General features: G+C 43.7%; 1 protein-coding gene and 1 long non-coding RNA gene across 16 annotated transcripts in view; one reads left to right on the top strand and one right to left on the bottom strand.

Moving 5' to 3' along the window:
• Nucleotides 1–14,492, top strand: part of LOC110078583 (uncharacterized) — a 301,586-nt gene that overhangs the window by 183,971 nt on the left and 103,123 nt on the right. The gene's annotated exons all lie outside the window — the stretch shown is intronic.
• Nucleotides 1–14,492, bottom strand: part of NUCB1 (nucleobindin 1) — a 22,422-nt gene extending 7,930 nt beyond the window's left edge. For 3 of the 15 annotated variants that reach the window (XM_072976701.2, XM_020792786.3, XM_020792789.3), the window contains exons 1-12: nucleotides 13,611–13,794; nucleotides 12,617–12,742; nucleotides 10,617–10,724; nucleotides 8,982–9,114; nucleotides 8,061–8,164; nucleotides 6,902–7,087; nucleotides 6,706–6,796; nucleotides 5,913–5,971; nucleotides 4,307–4,399; nucleotides 2,176–2,265; nucleotides 1,555–1,725; nucleotides 699–813 (exon numbers count right to left, since the gene is read on the bottom strand). In XM_072976701.2, the coding sequence (XP_072832802.2) occupies nucleotides 699–813; nucleotides 1,555–1,725; nucleotides 2,176–2,265; nucleotides 4,307–4,399; nucleotides 5,913–5,971; nucleotides 6,706–6,796; nucleotides 6,902–7,087; nucleotides 8,061–8,164; nucleotides 8,982–9,114; nucleotides 10,617–10,724; nucleotides 12,617–12,724 (1,258 nt within the window). In that variant the 5' untranslated portion in view covers nucleotides 12,725–12,742; nucleotides 13,611–13,794. The other 12 variants (XM_020792788.3, XM_078377011.1, XM_020792790.3 and 9 more) reach the window with 9 other exon arrangements.

Here is a 14,492-nt window from a genome sequence, read left to right as displayed (position 1 = left end):
ATCAACAGCCATATACTGGGGATGTTCTACACCCAGTGGTTCCCAAACCTGAGTCCCCAAATGTTCTTGGACAGCAACTCCCAGAAATCCTTGCCCAGCACAGCTAGTGGTGAAGGCTTCTGGGAGTTTTAGTCCAGGAACATCTGGGGAGCCGAGGTTGGGTGCTTAAAGACAGTGCTTAGAACCAAACATTTGGACTAAAACTCTGAATTCTCCCCTTCCCCCAATGTAGTCCAAGGAATGGATTTTTCTATTCCCATACCTAAGCAGTGCCACTCCCCCTTTCTTGTACTATGTGAGGATTCTGAGAATTGAGTTCAATACAAAAACAAAAAACAAAAAAAATCAGGAGAGAGACTTCACTTCAATTTTCCTTGAATAGACTAATCTGCTTCTTTGCCTCTCTAACAAACCACAACAGGATGTTTAAAGTACCCCCTGGGCTTCCAGATATAAGATCCAGAATTCTTTCCTATCTGACTGGAAGCTTCTTAGAACAGAAGTCCAAAACAGCTGGAGGACCAATGGCTAAAAACCACTGTTTTAAAAGGGCACTTTAAGAGGCAATGAAAATGGAAGAAGTCTTGGGAGTGGCAGAATACAGTTCACCCCTTTCTTTAAAGCCTAGGATCCAGACTTGTCACCTATCTCCTCCTTTTCAAAGACTATCTTCAATTACCATCTGTTCCAGCTCTTACCTGCTGGGGCAGCGTGAGGTGGCTGGGCTTGAAATTTCAGTTCTCCTCCAGGTCCAGCTGGGGGCGCCTGCTCAGACTGCTGTTGAGCTTTTCTCTGTTCCATCTGGAATACCACCTGGTATGGGTAGGAAGATGAGAAGGTTAGGCTCATATACAGACAATCACTGCTAGTTCTCCCCTTTCCCACCATTCATTCCTACTGAAGCTGCAGCAATTTGGCTAGAGCTTAACCCGAAACCTCCAGTCAGTCATGCTGGCTGGGGGATTGTGGGACATATAATCCAAAAAAAGCAACTCTTTCAAGCTCTATTTGAATTTGACATCAGATACTGTGAACTCCATTTCTTCCCTTCAGAATCTTCTGGCTGTTGCTAATGAATTCCCAACCCAAATAATCCAAATAAGAACCCAAATGAGGGACCGTGATGGAGACGTAGTATATTATATTAGGCCAGTCAAGCCCAAGAGACCTTGTTGCCTAAGGTGAAAGGACCAATAGTTATCTTTCCTCCAGTTAGATTTATAACCTTCTTTTCCTCCGATAAGCTGGTGGGATAGCTTAGTGGCTTAGATATCTGGTGATGGAGTTTGATTCCCCACTGTGCTCTTCCTGTGACAAGAGCCATCCTGTGTAGTTTTGGGCAACTGTTCCACACTGTGCAACAGTAGGGCCGGTCCACATTTAGGTAGTATGATCCACGGGAAAGCAGCCTCCAATAAATCACTAGGGAACACCTTTGACTTTCACCACCACAAAGTGACACTCTTCACTCTCGTCACAGAAGACCCAGACATCTGGGCTTATTTGCCTCCAATAGGGAGCAACCCAAGGAAACACTGGTCTGGTGCTCCATACCTGCTGATATTCCTTCTTCTGGGCATCAAGTTCCACCTGTCGCTGTTGAAGTTCTTGGTGCTGCTGGCGCAGGTGCTCTGCTTGTCGGTCTAGCTCCGCCTCCTGAGCTGCCAACTCCGCCTCAAAGCGCTGAAGCTCGGCCTCAGAGTAGATCTGTGTTTCATCCACAGTCTGGATGGGGGAGAGGTAAGAGAGAAGCTGGCTTGTCAGAGACAAGATTGGGAAATCTAGGAGCTACTGTATAACTGCATGACGTGACCTTGTTCAGTGTACAGACATTCTGACAGGGAGAGAAAAAGCATCAATGTACTCATATGAACCCCACTGCAGATCTCTGCATGGTCTTTAAAAGAACTCTTATCTTTGAAATTAATTTTTTTTGAGAATAAACTTTTACTATGCCCTAGCCAGCACAGTGAATGATTACTCTGACTGTGGGATTCTGGAAAAGTCCAAAAAACACAGTTTTTCAAACTCTGAAAGAGATTCTGAGGCTCTTGTGGCTTACGAGTCCTTGCACAGAGGAGAAGCATGCATTAAAATGGTTTAGCATCTGCCACAAGCAAGGTGCTTTCTCAGCCTTTGAAACAGACATTAGAAACCTTGTCTTCTCTCACATACCTTCCATCCATCAACTTCATTGAATTCTTTCTTTTGAGTGGATTTGAGAAACTCATCCAGAGTCACCAGCCGGTCCTTATTAAGGTCAACCTGCAAGAAGACAATAGATTTTAGAGGAAGTGCACAATTTCCCCTTTCTGGCCAAATGCCCCCATTTAATTTTCAGCCTCTCTCTATTTTCTGATAAGTCTTCCTGCCTTTCATTTTGAGATGTCTGGAGTGGGGTGGGGTGGGGGAATGGGGAGCTCCTGTCTTTGGTTTGGAGGCCAAATCCAGTGTGCTCAGAACCTCTGCTTATACCTCTTTACAAAAAGAGCTCAGAACGTTTCTAGCTTTTACAGCTGTTAAAACAGCAGCATATACTGAAAATGAGGGGTGGGATAGCGACTGCACCCCTTGCCTGATTGTTATCCACACACTAAATGATAAGGATTAAGGGAGCTGCAACCCCAAAAGATATGGAGATTGATGGTTGCCCACTTCTGATTTTGGGTATTTACATGCCATCTTGGTACACTCACAGCAGATACTAGAGTCAGACGCTAATATGCAACACCACGGAATGCTTCATGAAATGACAAAGAAGCCAACCCAGTACTAGACAATTTCTTTTTGAAAGGTGGGGAGGAGTGAGAGGAGACAACAACACTGAGCCTTATGCAAAATACATTCTACTAGATTAGTTTGGAAGTTCCCAAGGTAAGGATGAAAGTTCCCGAATCACATGAACGGTGCATTGTGAAACCTCAGAAACCATATGCTGTCAGGGTGGAGCAGAAGAGGCAAGATAAGCAAAGAAGGGCACCCAGCCAGTTTCCCAGAACCTCTGCCACACACCTCTGCCCCAAATTTTCAGCAACCTCTGGGCAAAGAAAAAACAACCACTGCAAATGTAGGTCTGACATTTTCAACCACAGCCAGTCAAGAGAACAGGGATTTTTTTAGAGAAGACAGGTGGAGCTTGGCCTTCTCTTCCATGTTCTGTTCTAGACTTCAGAAAAACAATTTCTTTGGACGACATTTCTCACAATCCCCCAGACAGCATGGCTGGCAATTATTTCCAGATCCTCCTCTGCTGTAGCTACAAGCTCTTCTAGTCCCCAAGGTTTCCTTGCTTCAGATCGTTGACCACCAATGCTGCCTTGATTCAATTTTCTTTGAGCCTCTCAGATTACCCTTCAGTCCTCACTCACTAGTTTTGAGGGTCTTTTGCTGAGCTTTTTTCCCTTCCTCAGCTTCCTCAGACATTCCATATCATCTCAGCAATAGCAGTGATAGAATAATCAAGAACGACAATGTAGTGAAGATTGCAATGTAGACTAGCCTCCTTGTAATGTACCCCCGGCCACGTGACTTGTCACAGCTAAACAGTCTACACATTTCAGCTGCTGGACCTCACAAGGATTTCCCAGCAAGAAGAATCAGCATGAACACCGAAATTAAAAAAATATATTTTTATTTATTTATTTATATCCCGCCTATCTAGTCCTTCAGGACCACTCTAGGCGGCTAGAGTGAACAATGGCTTTTAATAGTAATGGTCACACTAATAATAGTAATAACTTTTTTTTTTTTTGCCAAGAGAGGCATTAAGTTCAGCCAAGTTTAGGGAGAGCTGGAAGATCTGAACTGAGAGCCTCACATTTTTAGCTGCTATGCAGTATCAACTATTTGGAATCACTCACCACCCAAACACACACAAGCCCTATTCAAGCATTACACAACCTGGCCACAGAACACACTTTGTGGAATTCCTAACCTTGCCCATCTGTCGCTGCATTCTGCGAAGTTTTAGAGCAAGGTCTGAAAAGGAGAGGTTCTTGCTCATATGTAGGCTCCACACCAGCAATAACCCTGGAAAATCTGGGTATGCAAGCAGGATCCTTCTCCTCTTTAGACATATAAGTTGCAATAGTGAAGAACATGACCACAGAAGGGAGCAGGAACAGGCAGTCTCCTCTAAGCATGTTCTCTTCATTGGGCTATGTAATGCCCGAATAGGGCTAGAGATACACACAAAGATTGATTCATTTACCTCTTCCTATGCCTGGTCTAACCACAGGGTGCAGCATCAACATTTTTGACAACAGCATCAACATTTTTGACAACCACTCAGGCCCAGCTCACTCACATTTTGCATGACATGCTCCCGCATGCGCAGACGCTCTTCTTCCATTTCTACCATATCATCCTCCTCGTTGCGGGGGTCGTAGACCTTTTCCAGCTGCAAGGTGAGGACGAGGATAGAATCAAAACCCAAGAAATTATGGTCCTTAGGTAATCACAGTAACTTCCTCACAGACATTAGAAGGTCCTGACTTTCAGCCAGCGCTTGGAATATTTTTTAAAAAGGAACTTGGGTTAGTCATTCCTTTTAAAGAGGGTGGGTGGGTGTTACCATAATCCTTGCCTCCATCAGAAAAATAAACTCCTTGCACTGTGCATTATTAAAATGCTGTATCATCCTTAGCAACATGCCAGAAAAATAGCGGAAGTCAGTCCTGCTATTTTACCTTGAAATACTTGCACAAATACAAAAAAGTGTTACCCTGGCTACACAGAACTGATAGCAAGACAGCACAAAAGTTGGAAAACTCAAGCCAAGATGCTTCTAAAATTTTATCAAAATGCCCTTCAAAAGTAATGTTGGAAAGTAACTACAAAGTGTTACTCATTACACCTGAAATGTAACTTTGCAACTGTTCTTTACACTGCTTTTGAAATGTATCCTTAATTATATTCTCAACACTCAAAATGTAACTAGTTAACTATGATACTGAAAACTAATTACTGTACTCTTTTACTGGTAGTTACTTTGCTCTCAGCCATCAGTTAGTCAAGTTATCTGTAACTTCCAAAGTCTCTCGGCAAGCATGACCAGTAGGATAGAAGCATTCATGAGAGGACTGTGACTAATAAATATTTAAGAAAACTGGAGAACCAGTACATTAGAGAGAATTAGAGTAGACTTTGGTCTAGATGGGCGGGATATAAATTAATTAAATAAATAATGCTTCTTTTCTATAGCTTTCTCATACCCTCCGAGATGCCTATGTATGGGTTTACTTAGAAAACTAAAAGGAAAGCATTCTCTGATGTAATAGTCAAAATATACTTCCCAGACTGTAAATGTAACTTCTTGGGTATATATACAGCAAAGTTGAATTCTATTTTGCAATGAAGACTTTATTGGAAATTCTATCTGGGTGGTATTTGAAGGCACAACTAAACGCTGGACATCTTTGCCAAGCTCTAAAACTCAGTTTGATGGTGTTCTTTTGTAAATCAAAGCACATCCATATCTCATATTTCAATATTCTTCTCTTTAGTACTGTTACCAGAGCAGGGCCCTTTTACAAAAGTCACAGACCCCAAATGACTGCCTTGTTAACCTGTTTGGTAGTCTGATCCAGATCTTATTGGTCTTCATCTCCTTCATAACAGAAATGAAATGAAATTAACCAGGATCAAATACAGATATTTTTAACCTTTCTACAACCTTCTATATGAAGGACATACTGCTCCAGATGACAGCTTACGTACTGAATGCTCCCTTCTACAAGAAAAGCCTATGTGCAGACAGAAAAACAGCATGTCAAGGTGAAGAGTTCCAGCCAAGCTGTCCTCCTTACACACTACAGTACTGTTTTGCGGGCAGAGGTTTAAACCTGGTGAGCCTCAGACACCCACAAATCTGTAGCTTGAAATGGCACAGTCCAAACAGTAGAAGAACTTACCTCCTTTGTGAAGAGAGCCTCCAACTCCTGTTCATCTAGAACCCCATCACTGTTGGTGTCTGAAAGAGAAGAAAGATGGTAACAGCAACTACTATAAATACTATACTTACGGATGTCAGAGGAGCAAGATGATCAGATCAAAAGCCCCATGGGCCAACCAGATGCCTCTGCGAAACTCATACATAGGACATGATCTTCAGCAAATAAGAAAGAGTTCCTCCCTCCCTTGGACTTCAACTCCCAGAATAACCCTACGTAAAGGTTCCCCTTGACATTTAGTCCAGTCATGTCTGACTCTAGGTACGGTGCTCATCCCTGTCTCCAAGCCGTTGAGCCAGCATTTGTCCGTAGACAGTTTCCGTGGTCACGTGGCCAGTGCTACTGGACATGGAACGCCATTACTGTCCCACCATGGTGATACTTATTTATCTACTTGCATTTGCATGCTTTCGAAATGCTAGGTTGGCAGGAGCTGGGATAAGCGAGAGGAACTCACTCCATCATGTGGATTTGATCTTACAACTGCTGGTCTTCTGACCTTGCAGCACAGAGGCTTCTGCGGTTTAACCCACAGTGCCACCATGTCCCTGTAGAATAACCCTAACTAGCATTTATTAATAAAAACACTTCTGGAATGGCTGTGGGAAAGCCACGGTGAAAACTTTATTGAATAGGTTTTCACTAAATCCCTAAAACATGCCACCCCATCATCAACTCATTATAATGGCACTCATTATTATGAACCCGAAGCAAGAGGACGTACTCCCTAGGCCAACAAATCGCTATTCTTTACCATGTAACTTGAAGAAGGTCTTGGGGTTGAACTCATTGGGGTCCAGGCCATCGGTCTCCTGCCACACCTCCTTAAGTTGATCCCGGCTGCCCTACCACGGTTGGATGGAGATTCCATATTAGGTGAGCAGAACAAATGGGCCCAAAATCTTCCATCTTGCCCCTTTCCCCAACAACCCATGGGGGGTGTCACTTACTGGGACGTTGACCTTGGGGTGCTCCTTGTGCTTCTTCTTCAGCTCCTCAAAATGTGCTTCCTCCTGACGCCGCTTCTCCTCATCCAGAGATTTCAGGTACTCCCGCCGTTCGTGCTCCTTCATCATCTCGTAGCGCTTGAACTCCTCGTGGTGAGCAGCGTCATAGTTCTCTAAGTCCTTGGTTGCCTGTGAGTTGACAAGAAAGGTGAGGAGCAGGACTGTGTGTGAGGCCTACAGGTCACACACAGTCCACCAAGGAAGGCCCTCTACTCTCTGCAGCTCCCTCTTTCTGGAAAAAAAAACAGATTTCTTTATGGGATGCAAAAGAGCAACATCATCCCTGTGCCAAAATGTGACCTCATGTGTGTTGTGAATGTACAGGGAATAGCTAGAAGAAAGTAAGAATTTGAATGCCTGAGCTGTATTTAAAAAAAACAAGAGCTTGAAAGAGTTGGAACTGAAATTCCCAGAATTCCACAGTCAGTGAGGGATTCTGGGAGATGCGCTCCCATGAAAGCACTTTACTCAAGGTCTGCTCTTGCAGACAAGCCGTGTTCAGCTGCTACTAAAGTGTGTTGGATAACTATATGAGGGGAGAGCCATAATCCTGCCCCCTTCCATGTCTGGTTCCATATGCTTCTACATGTAGAGGGCTGCAGATCTAAATCCTCCTGTATTCCCCTGGATTCTCTTTAAATGAGCTGGAATCCTGAAAATCAGGAATCCAAATAGCATGGAAAGACTCAAGAGATAAACATGAACTCTCTAATAAAGAAAGTTGCCATCTGTGCATAAAGAGGTGCTGGAGATAGATGGATGGGAAGCATGCTCCCTCTTCCAAGTTCATTGAACATGATTGAATAAGAACTAAATAAGGCTATATACCGTATTTGAGGTTCTACACAAATGTGCTGTTCGTAAGCATGGATAGGTGAAGGCCCACACTGGAACGCAGAAGTCAGATCTGGCTCTAGCTACCATTTGGTGTCCTTCAAATATGTCAGACTCTCAAGCGACTTGGGGAAGGCTGCCCAATGAGATCATGTAAAGTGTGACCAAACCCACAAATCCACCAGGAGCAGACAAAACAAAACAGCCTCAGGGATCTCCATTTTGTGAAGTGGGGAATGGGGGCAAAAGGGGGATAGTTAAGACATACGGCTTGAATGAGCAACTCCAAGTCTCGGGCTTCGAACGTGTGCTGGTTCTGGGGATCCAGATGCTCAAACTGCTTCAGCAGGGCCAGGTGATCAATCTGTACATCTGAGGAGAAAAACAGGTTGTCAAGAGAAAGGTTAAGGATTTCATCCCACTGAAACTTCAGCCAGTCACAGAAAGGGTATCCATCAGCCCCCACCAGCATAACCAATACCTCAGCCCGTCTTAGAGAAATAAAATGCCAGACCAGACTGACCTTTAGACTCATTCGGCAAGGCAGTTCTTAGGGAGAGCCAGTACAGTGGTTAACAGAACTGGGTTTGAACTTGAGCAACCCCAGGACAAGTTCTCCACTGTGCCACAAGATTCAGGGCCTAATATTTGACTCGGTCATTCTCCATCCTAGCCTGAACTACCTCATAGGGTTGTTTTATGAACAAAGAGGTGGGGGGAAGCTGTGAATGCTGCTTTGAATTCAGTGAAGGAAACTGAAAACGTGGTAACGGAATGTATTAAGACCCAATAATGGAGCCAAGACACAGTTGTCACCTCACAATATTTTTAAAAAAAAAAGGATTCTGAGGTTATCTGTCAAAGTTACAACTAAACCAGTCTCCAGCCTATTACGGTAGAATCCAACTCAATTCATAATACCACTCGTTGGCCATAGTTCCAGTGACACAGGAGCGGGCAAACGGTGTCTCTCCAGATGCTGCTTGTCCGCAACTTCCAGCACTCTTCACTATTAGCTATGCTGACTTGTGCTGTTCAGAGCTGCAGTACAACAACATCTGGGGGGGCCACGAGTTGCCCACCCCCTTCCTAAGAGAACTCAGGATTTCTGGCTTACAGCAGTCCAAGCTGCCTTCCCCTCCCGGGACCTGAGAGACCCCGCCCTGCATTTATTACAGCCCAAGAGCACCTTGTTCCATGGTGGCATCCATTTTGGCCTTCAGAAGCATCCGGAGCCGGGATACCTCCTGACGCTTGAGCTCGTCAAGTTTGGTGCGGACATGGTGGCTGACGAAGTCTAACTCTTTGCTGAGTTTTCCACTCTGGAAGAGGTGGAGAAGGGAATAAAGAGGAATTTATTCTTTTTCTTTATCCTGCTTCTTCTCTAGGGAACACAGAACAGTATACAGGTCCCCCTCAAACCCCTTTCACTCTTCCATCTTCACACCATTCCTGTAAGGTAGGCTAAATAAGAGAGATACTGGCCAAAATCCTGTAGCTTAGCACGGTAAATTACACTAGAGTGGGTTCATTAACTACTGGGGATCTGACAAGTCAACTCTTCCATAAATTCAACAGACTTACTCTAGATCTGCTACTGCAATGCTGTCTACATGAGGCTTCCCTTGAGGCTGGTCCAGAGACTTCAGTGGGTCCAGAATGTAGCGGCCAGGCTGCTGGTTGGTGCAAGCTGACACAATCTCATTGTCCCAGTTCTGGCTTACCTCCACTGACTACCCATGGAGTCCTGGATCAAATTCAAGGTTTTGACTCTCACGTATAAAGCCCTCCATGGTTTGGGGCCAAGTTACCTGTCTTGGCCAACTCAATGTCAACTGCCCAACTCACCAGGTCATCACAGACAAGGCTCCTCTGGGTAGCCACCCAAAGGAAAGCCCATAAACCTTCTACAAGAGATAGGGCCTCTTGTGGTGGCTCCATCTTTGTGGAATCAGCTGCCGGAGAATCTTCGCCTGCTCCCCTCCCTGGCAAAATTTAAGAGGCAATTGAAGACATGGCTCTTCAGGGAGGCCTTCACTCTAACCCTAGCTGAGCTGAGGTAATCTTTCATCTTCAGCCAGTCATTCATTATCTGGATTTTTGTTCTCATTTTCTGTTTTATGTAGTTCTACTAATGCTCCTGCACCTTCTGTTTTTATGTGGTTAGAGCATTTATGGTTTTATTATATTAATTATTTGACTGTGTATTTTATTGTGAACTGCCCAGAGTAGTGCTGTGGCACTAACGGGAGAGGAATATTTTCATCGCTCAAGAGTAGGCCCACTGAATCGCTGGGAAGCTGACAAGTCTGGGCCTACTGTATTTGTGACTTATAACACAGCTTGAAAAAGTTAGGTTTTTGGACTACAACTCCCAGTATCTTTGAGCCATGATGACCAGTGTGAGTTACAGTGCAAAAAAAAAAAAATAACTTTTCCCAATTCTGCTCTATAGCAGGTTAACACTGATGCTCCACTTTAAAGTCATGCTGTTGCGGATAAATTAGGGATGGAGAATCTTTGGCTTTCTTAGTGCCTGTTTTTCCTCCAGAGACCAGCATGAGCAATGTTAAGGGATTCGATGAATTGTAGTCTAATTGTACAGAAGGCCAAAGGTTCCCCACCTATGTGATAAGTAGAGACAACATCCCCACAGGAGTAAGAAAGCAGCATATTTAAAGTTAAGTGCATTTGTCACCAGAATCCAGAGAAACCCATCTTTTACTTTCTACTAATACCAAAACCTCCCAGGATGTAGACAGGGAGAATCTGCATTTCCTAGCACACAGAACTTCAAGCTGCCTGGCACTCATTTTCAATTCACCTTGATGTCTTCAGCATTAGCTGCTTGGAGCTTTTCCCGGAAGTGTCCGTCCGTTTCCAACACATTGATCACTTCTTGGAGGTAGCGGTGATAATATAAGCCTGTATCCTGCACAAAAGTAAAGAATCAGGTCAGATGGATGCCATCCTGCATGGTCCAAAGTTCAATAATCAGCCATTATTTCGGCTGTGAAATGTTCTCAGACTTAAGAATGGACATCCTCACTTGTCTCATCCTCATGTGTTGGAAACAAGAACTTCCTTCAAACCATGGTAGATCCTAACATGTTGCCTGGAGTTTTAAAAATCAAAAGCATCATATAGACCAGTGATGGAGAACCTTTTTGAGTTCCAGTGCCCAAATGGCAACACAAAACCAAATTATTTATTTCAAAGTGCCAAAACTGCAATTAAACCTGAATACTGAGGTTTCAGTTTAGAAAAAAACAACTCATGTCATTTACACATTTTGTCTGTCTGGTTCTTTATTGATTCCTCCAAAGTAAGTTACTCTCAGAAAAACAGCTATATACAGGAGTGCAAATTTTTAAAGTGCATACCTACATTTTATATGCTACATAGAGTGTATACACACATTTCACTTATTTGAAATGTAGTGTTGGAAAAGAGATTTACAAATAGCATGACTTGTCAGAAAGATAAGTAAAGCAAATTATGTGTGGACTCTCACTAGAAGCTAACATAACCAAACAAAGGTTATTGTACTACAGTGGCATCATGAGAAGACAAGCTTACTGGAAAAGGCAGCAACACAGGAAAAAGTGCAATGCAGTAGGAAGAAGACTGGACTGACTCTATAAAGAAAACCACAGCCTTTCGTCATTTGTAAGACCTTTTGTTTGGTGTTGCAGTAAAAGCAGGACCAGGAGCAGAGAGACTGGGATTCAGATTTGGGGAATAAACTATGATACTTTTGCCTGCTTTGGGGATGAGAAACATGATTGCTACACACTTCCGAAATCTAGTCCCAGGTGTGCTGATTGTCTTTTACTAGGTGTTTGCTGTTAGTGAGACTCTGCTAAATATTCTAGTTCTGCCCAGTTCAATTTATATTCTAAACAGAATCTTGAAATACTGTACTTGCTGTTCTCAGAAAAAATTGCACAGTTAAATGCAGTGGAGATAAACTTTGAAAGGTTCCTTTTTTCATGGTTTTATTTGTATTTATTTATATTTAATTTATATGCCACCCCATTAATCCCAAGGCACTATTCTGGGTGGCTTACAGACAATTACAGACCAGGACAAACAAACTATGTACACTAAAATGTAACAGAAACAGCAATGATATATCAAAACCATACCAATGGCACCAACAAATTTTCACAATACTGTAAAGAGAACCTGATGGGAGGCGCTCAGACAGGGTTGGATTAAAAAGCCTCCCTGAAGAGTAGTGTTTTTTAACGCTCAACCCCCATCTCTGTTCTATGCTTTTCTTAGAAAAGCTACTTTTGTTTTCACCAGTTCGTTTTGCAGAGTATCCCGTGACTGGTCAGATCTATCATGGCCGCATTTCTCAATGTTCCTAGTTTGGGGATCAAAAAAAGAGTCTGTGGACTTTGCTGAAGCCTCAGATGATTGGGATCTAACCAGTATCTTAACAAAGGTTATCTAAGGAGCCTGATAAATGGCATAACTGAATTCAATTAAAGATAGGTGTAGGCATTCTGAATGTTATGTTTAACCAATGAATGGATTAAGTACTCATACTGTTACTTTGTCCTTTAAAAATCCAGAAAGATTAATGAATAATCATTTATCAAGCCTGTCTTCCTATAAACACCCTGGGAATAAGCACCATTGACTACAAGGGACTTACGCTTGTATAAACATGGACAGCCCTGCATTTTAGAAGTGTCTCCAATCCGGGCCCAGGAATCTTGAACTCCATCCAAGCCTGCTTCCCAGAGAGCTGACCAAAGAACAATTTTAAAGGGGCCACGCAGAGGACAAAGGGCAGAGAAAAGCAATACATACCGGTGCTTCGGGAGGAGTTTCTGCTTGTTGTTTCTCCTTGGGTCGGTCAATGGGCACGCAGGTTGCCAGCCCTAAAAGGATGCTGCTCATGAGCCACCTGAGATGCATGGCCTTTTGCGTCTGTTGCTTATGGAGAGAACACAAAGAAGAGAAAGGATGAGAAAGTAAAAACCACAGTTTCTGCTTAGAGCTGACCTAATTTTGAGCCAATTCAAGCTGAGAAAAAGAGACAGCCAAAGATAGGGAAAGCTTCAGTAACACTCTGTGGAGCAAGGATACCATGTGAAAGTCAGGGACCACTATCCTAGGACAGGACAGAGATGGGGAATATATGGCTCTCCAAGGACGGCTGAGACTACAATTCCCAGCATCCTTCTCAATTAACTAAACTGGCTAGGGCTGTAGTCTAACAACCTCTGGGAAGGCACACATTCCTCATCCATGGGATAGAGGAAGGAAGCAAAGAAAAATGCCCTTATGTCACAAGGGCAAACATAGCAAGGAGAGCATTGACTTGAAACCCCCTCCCCTCTCCTCACCCTAAAGCAAAGCCAGAAGTCCAGGAAATGGCAAACTTCCTCAACGTGGCAAATACAAGGATCAAAGTTGCAGACTGGGGCCAACCAAATCAATTTCGTCAGTGCTAGCATATAGTAATATACTTGGGAATAATATTTTTAAAAAAGAGAACGTTTTACATGCGCTCAGATCGGCTTTCATTTTTCCAAATCTTCAGATGTCTCAAGATTTGGGGGGGGGGGGATTGTGGTCTTCCCGTCACGGGATATGACCGAGAAAAATCAAAAAAGTTAAACCCCCGCACCTGTCCTTTCCCAAACCAAAACGTATCTTTACAGTCCTAGCGAGACAACATAAACAACAAGCAGAAGCAATACAGCACCCTTTGTCGAAAATCTGAATGTAGTCATCAGGAAACACTGGTCCTTAACTGCCAAAGATACAGGTCGAAAGACAAAATGCACTCTGCACATACCCAGAAAAACCCTTTTCGTCTTCTTTTTGATAATACTTTCCTTGCCGCTGGACTATGAGACGTCCTACCACTCCCCGTTAGCCTCGGCGATTAGTCCTATCTCGAAAACAAAGGGACCAGGGCTCAACCTCAGCACCATTAAAAAAAAACAAAACCCAGGTTCCAAAACCGACCCCTTCACACGACCCACCTCCGCCCGCTGCTGCCTTGCACCGGAACGTTCCACCGCGTTCTCAGCGCAGCCTCCCTTAAGCCCCGCCCCCGTATCTGCATACTTAACCACACCTCTTTCCTTTCGTCGTTCGTGGCTCAACTCCCCGGGTTTTCCCCACTTTATCACGTCCGGCGCTTCGTTGTGCGTCATAGCCTAGAGCCAGGGGAGGCTTTTTTGCATACAAAGCCGCGCCTCTTCTCCCCCCCGCCCCGTTTTTAGTTAGGTAATACCTGCCCCTCCTCCTCCTCCATTTATTTTCTAGAGCGTTCTAAGAGGGGCTAATATGTTGGGGGAGGGCTGTTGCTGCTTGTTAGAAACATAATTTTGTATGCAAGAACTACTGGAAGTTACACAGTATATGAAATAATAGCAAATAAATGTTTCTGAGAATGGTTGGAGTGCAGATCTTACTTATTTAGAGGTTCTAATCTATGAAGATTTCTGGATGTCCGGGACAACCCAGACAGTGTGGTTGCTGACCTTGAGCCAGACATCCTGGAGAGTGAAGTCAAGTGGCCTTAGAAAGCATAGCTAACAACAAGGCCAGTGGAGGTGATAGCATTCCAGTTGAACTATTTAAAATCTGAAAAGATGATTCTGTTAAAGCCCTACACTCAATATGCCAGTAGAACAATGGGATAGAAGTGGAATAATGCAATGGAAAACCA

The sequence above is a fragment of the Pogona vitticeps genome, chromosome 6 (assembly GCF_051106095.1).
Source record: "Pogona vitticeps strain Pit_001003342236 chromosome 6, PviZW2.1, whole genome shotgun sequence".
NCBI classification, from domain to species: Eukaryota; Metazoa; Chordata; class Lepidosauria; order Squamata; family Agamidae; genus Pogona; species Pogona vitticeps.
Note: the sequence above shows the minus strand (reverse complement) of the source record. Positions and strands in the feature narration are given on the sequence as shown.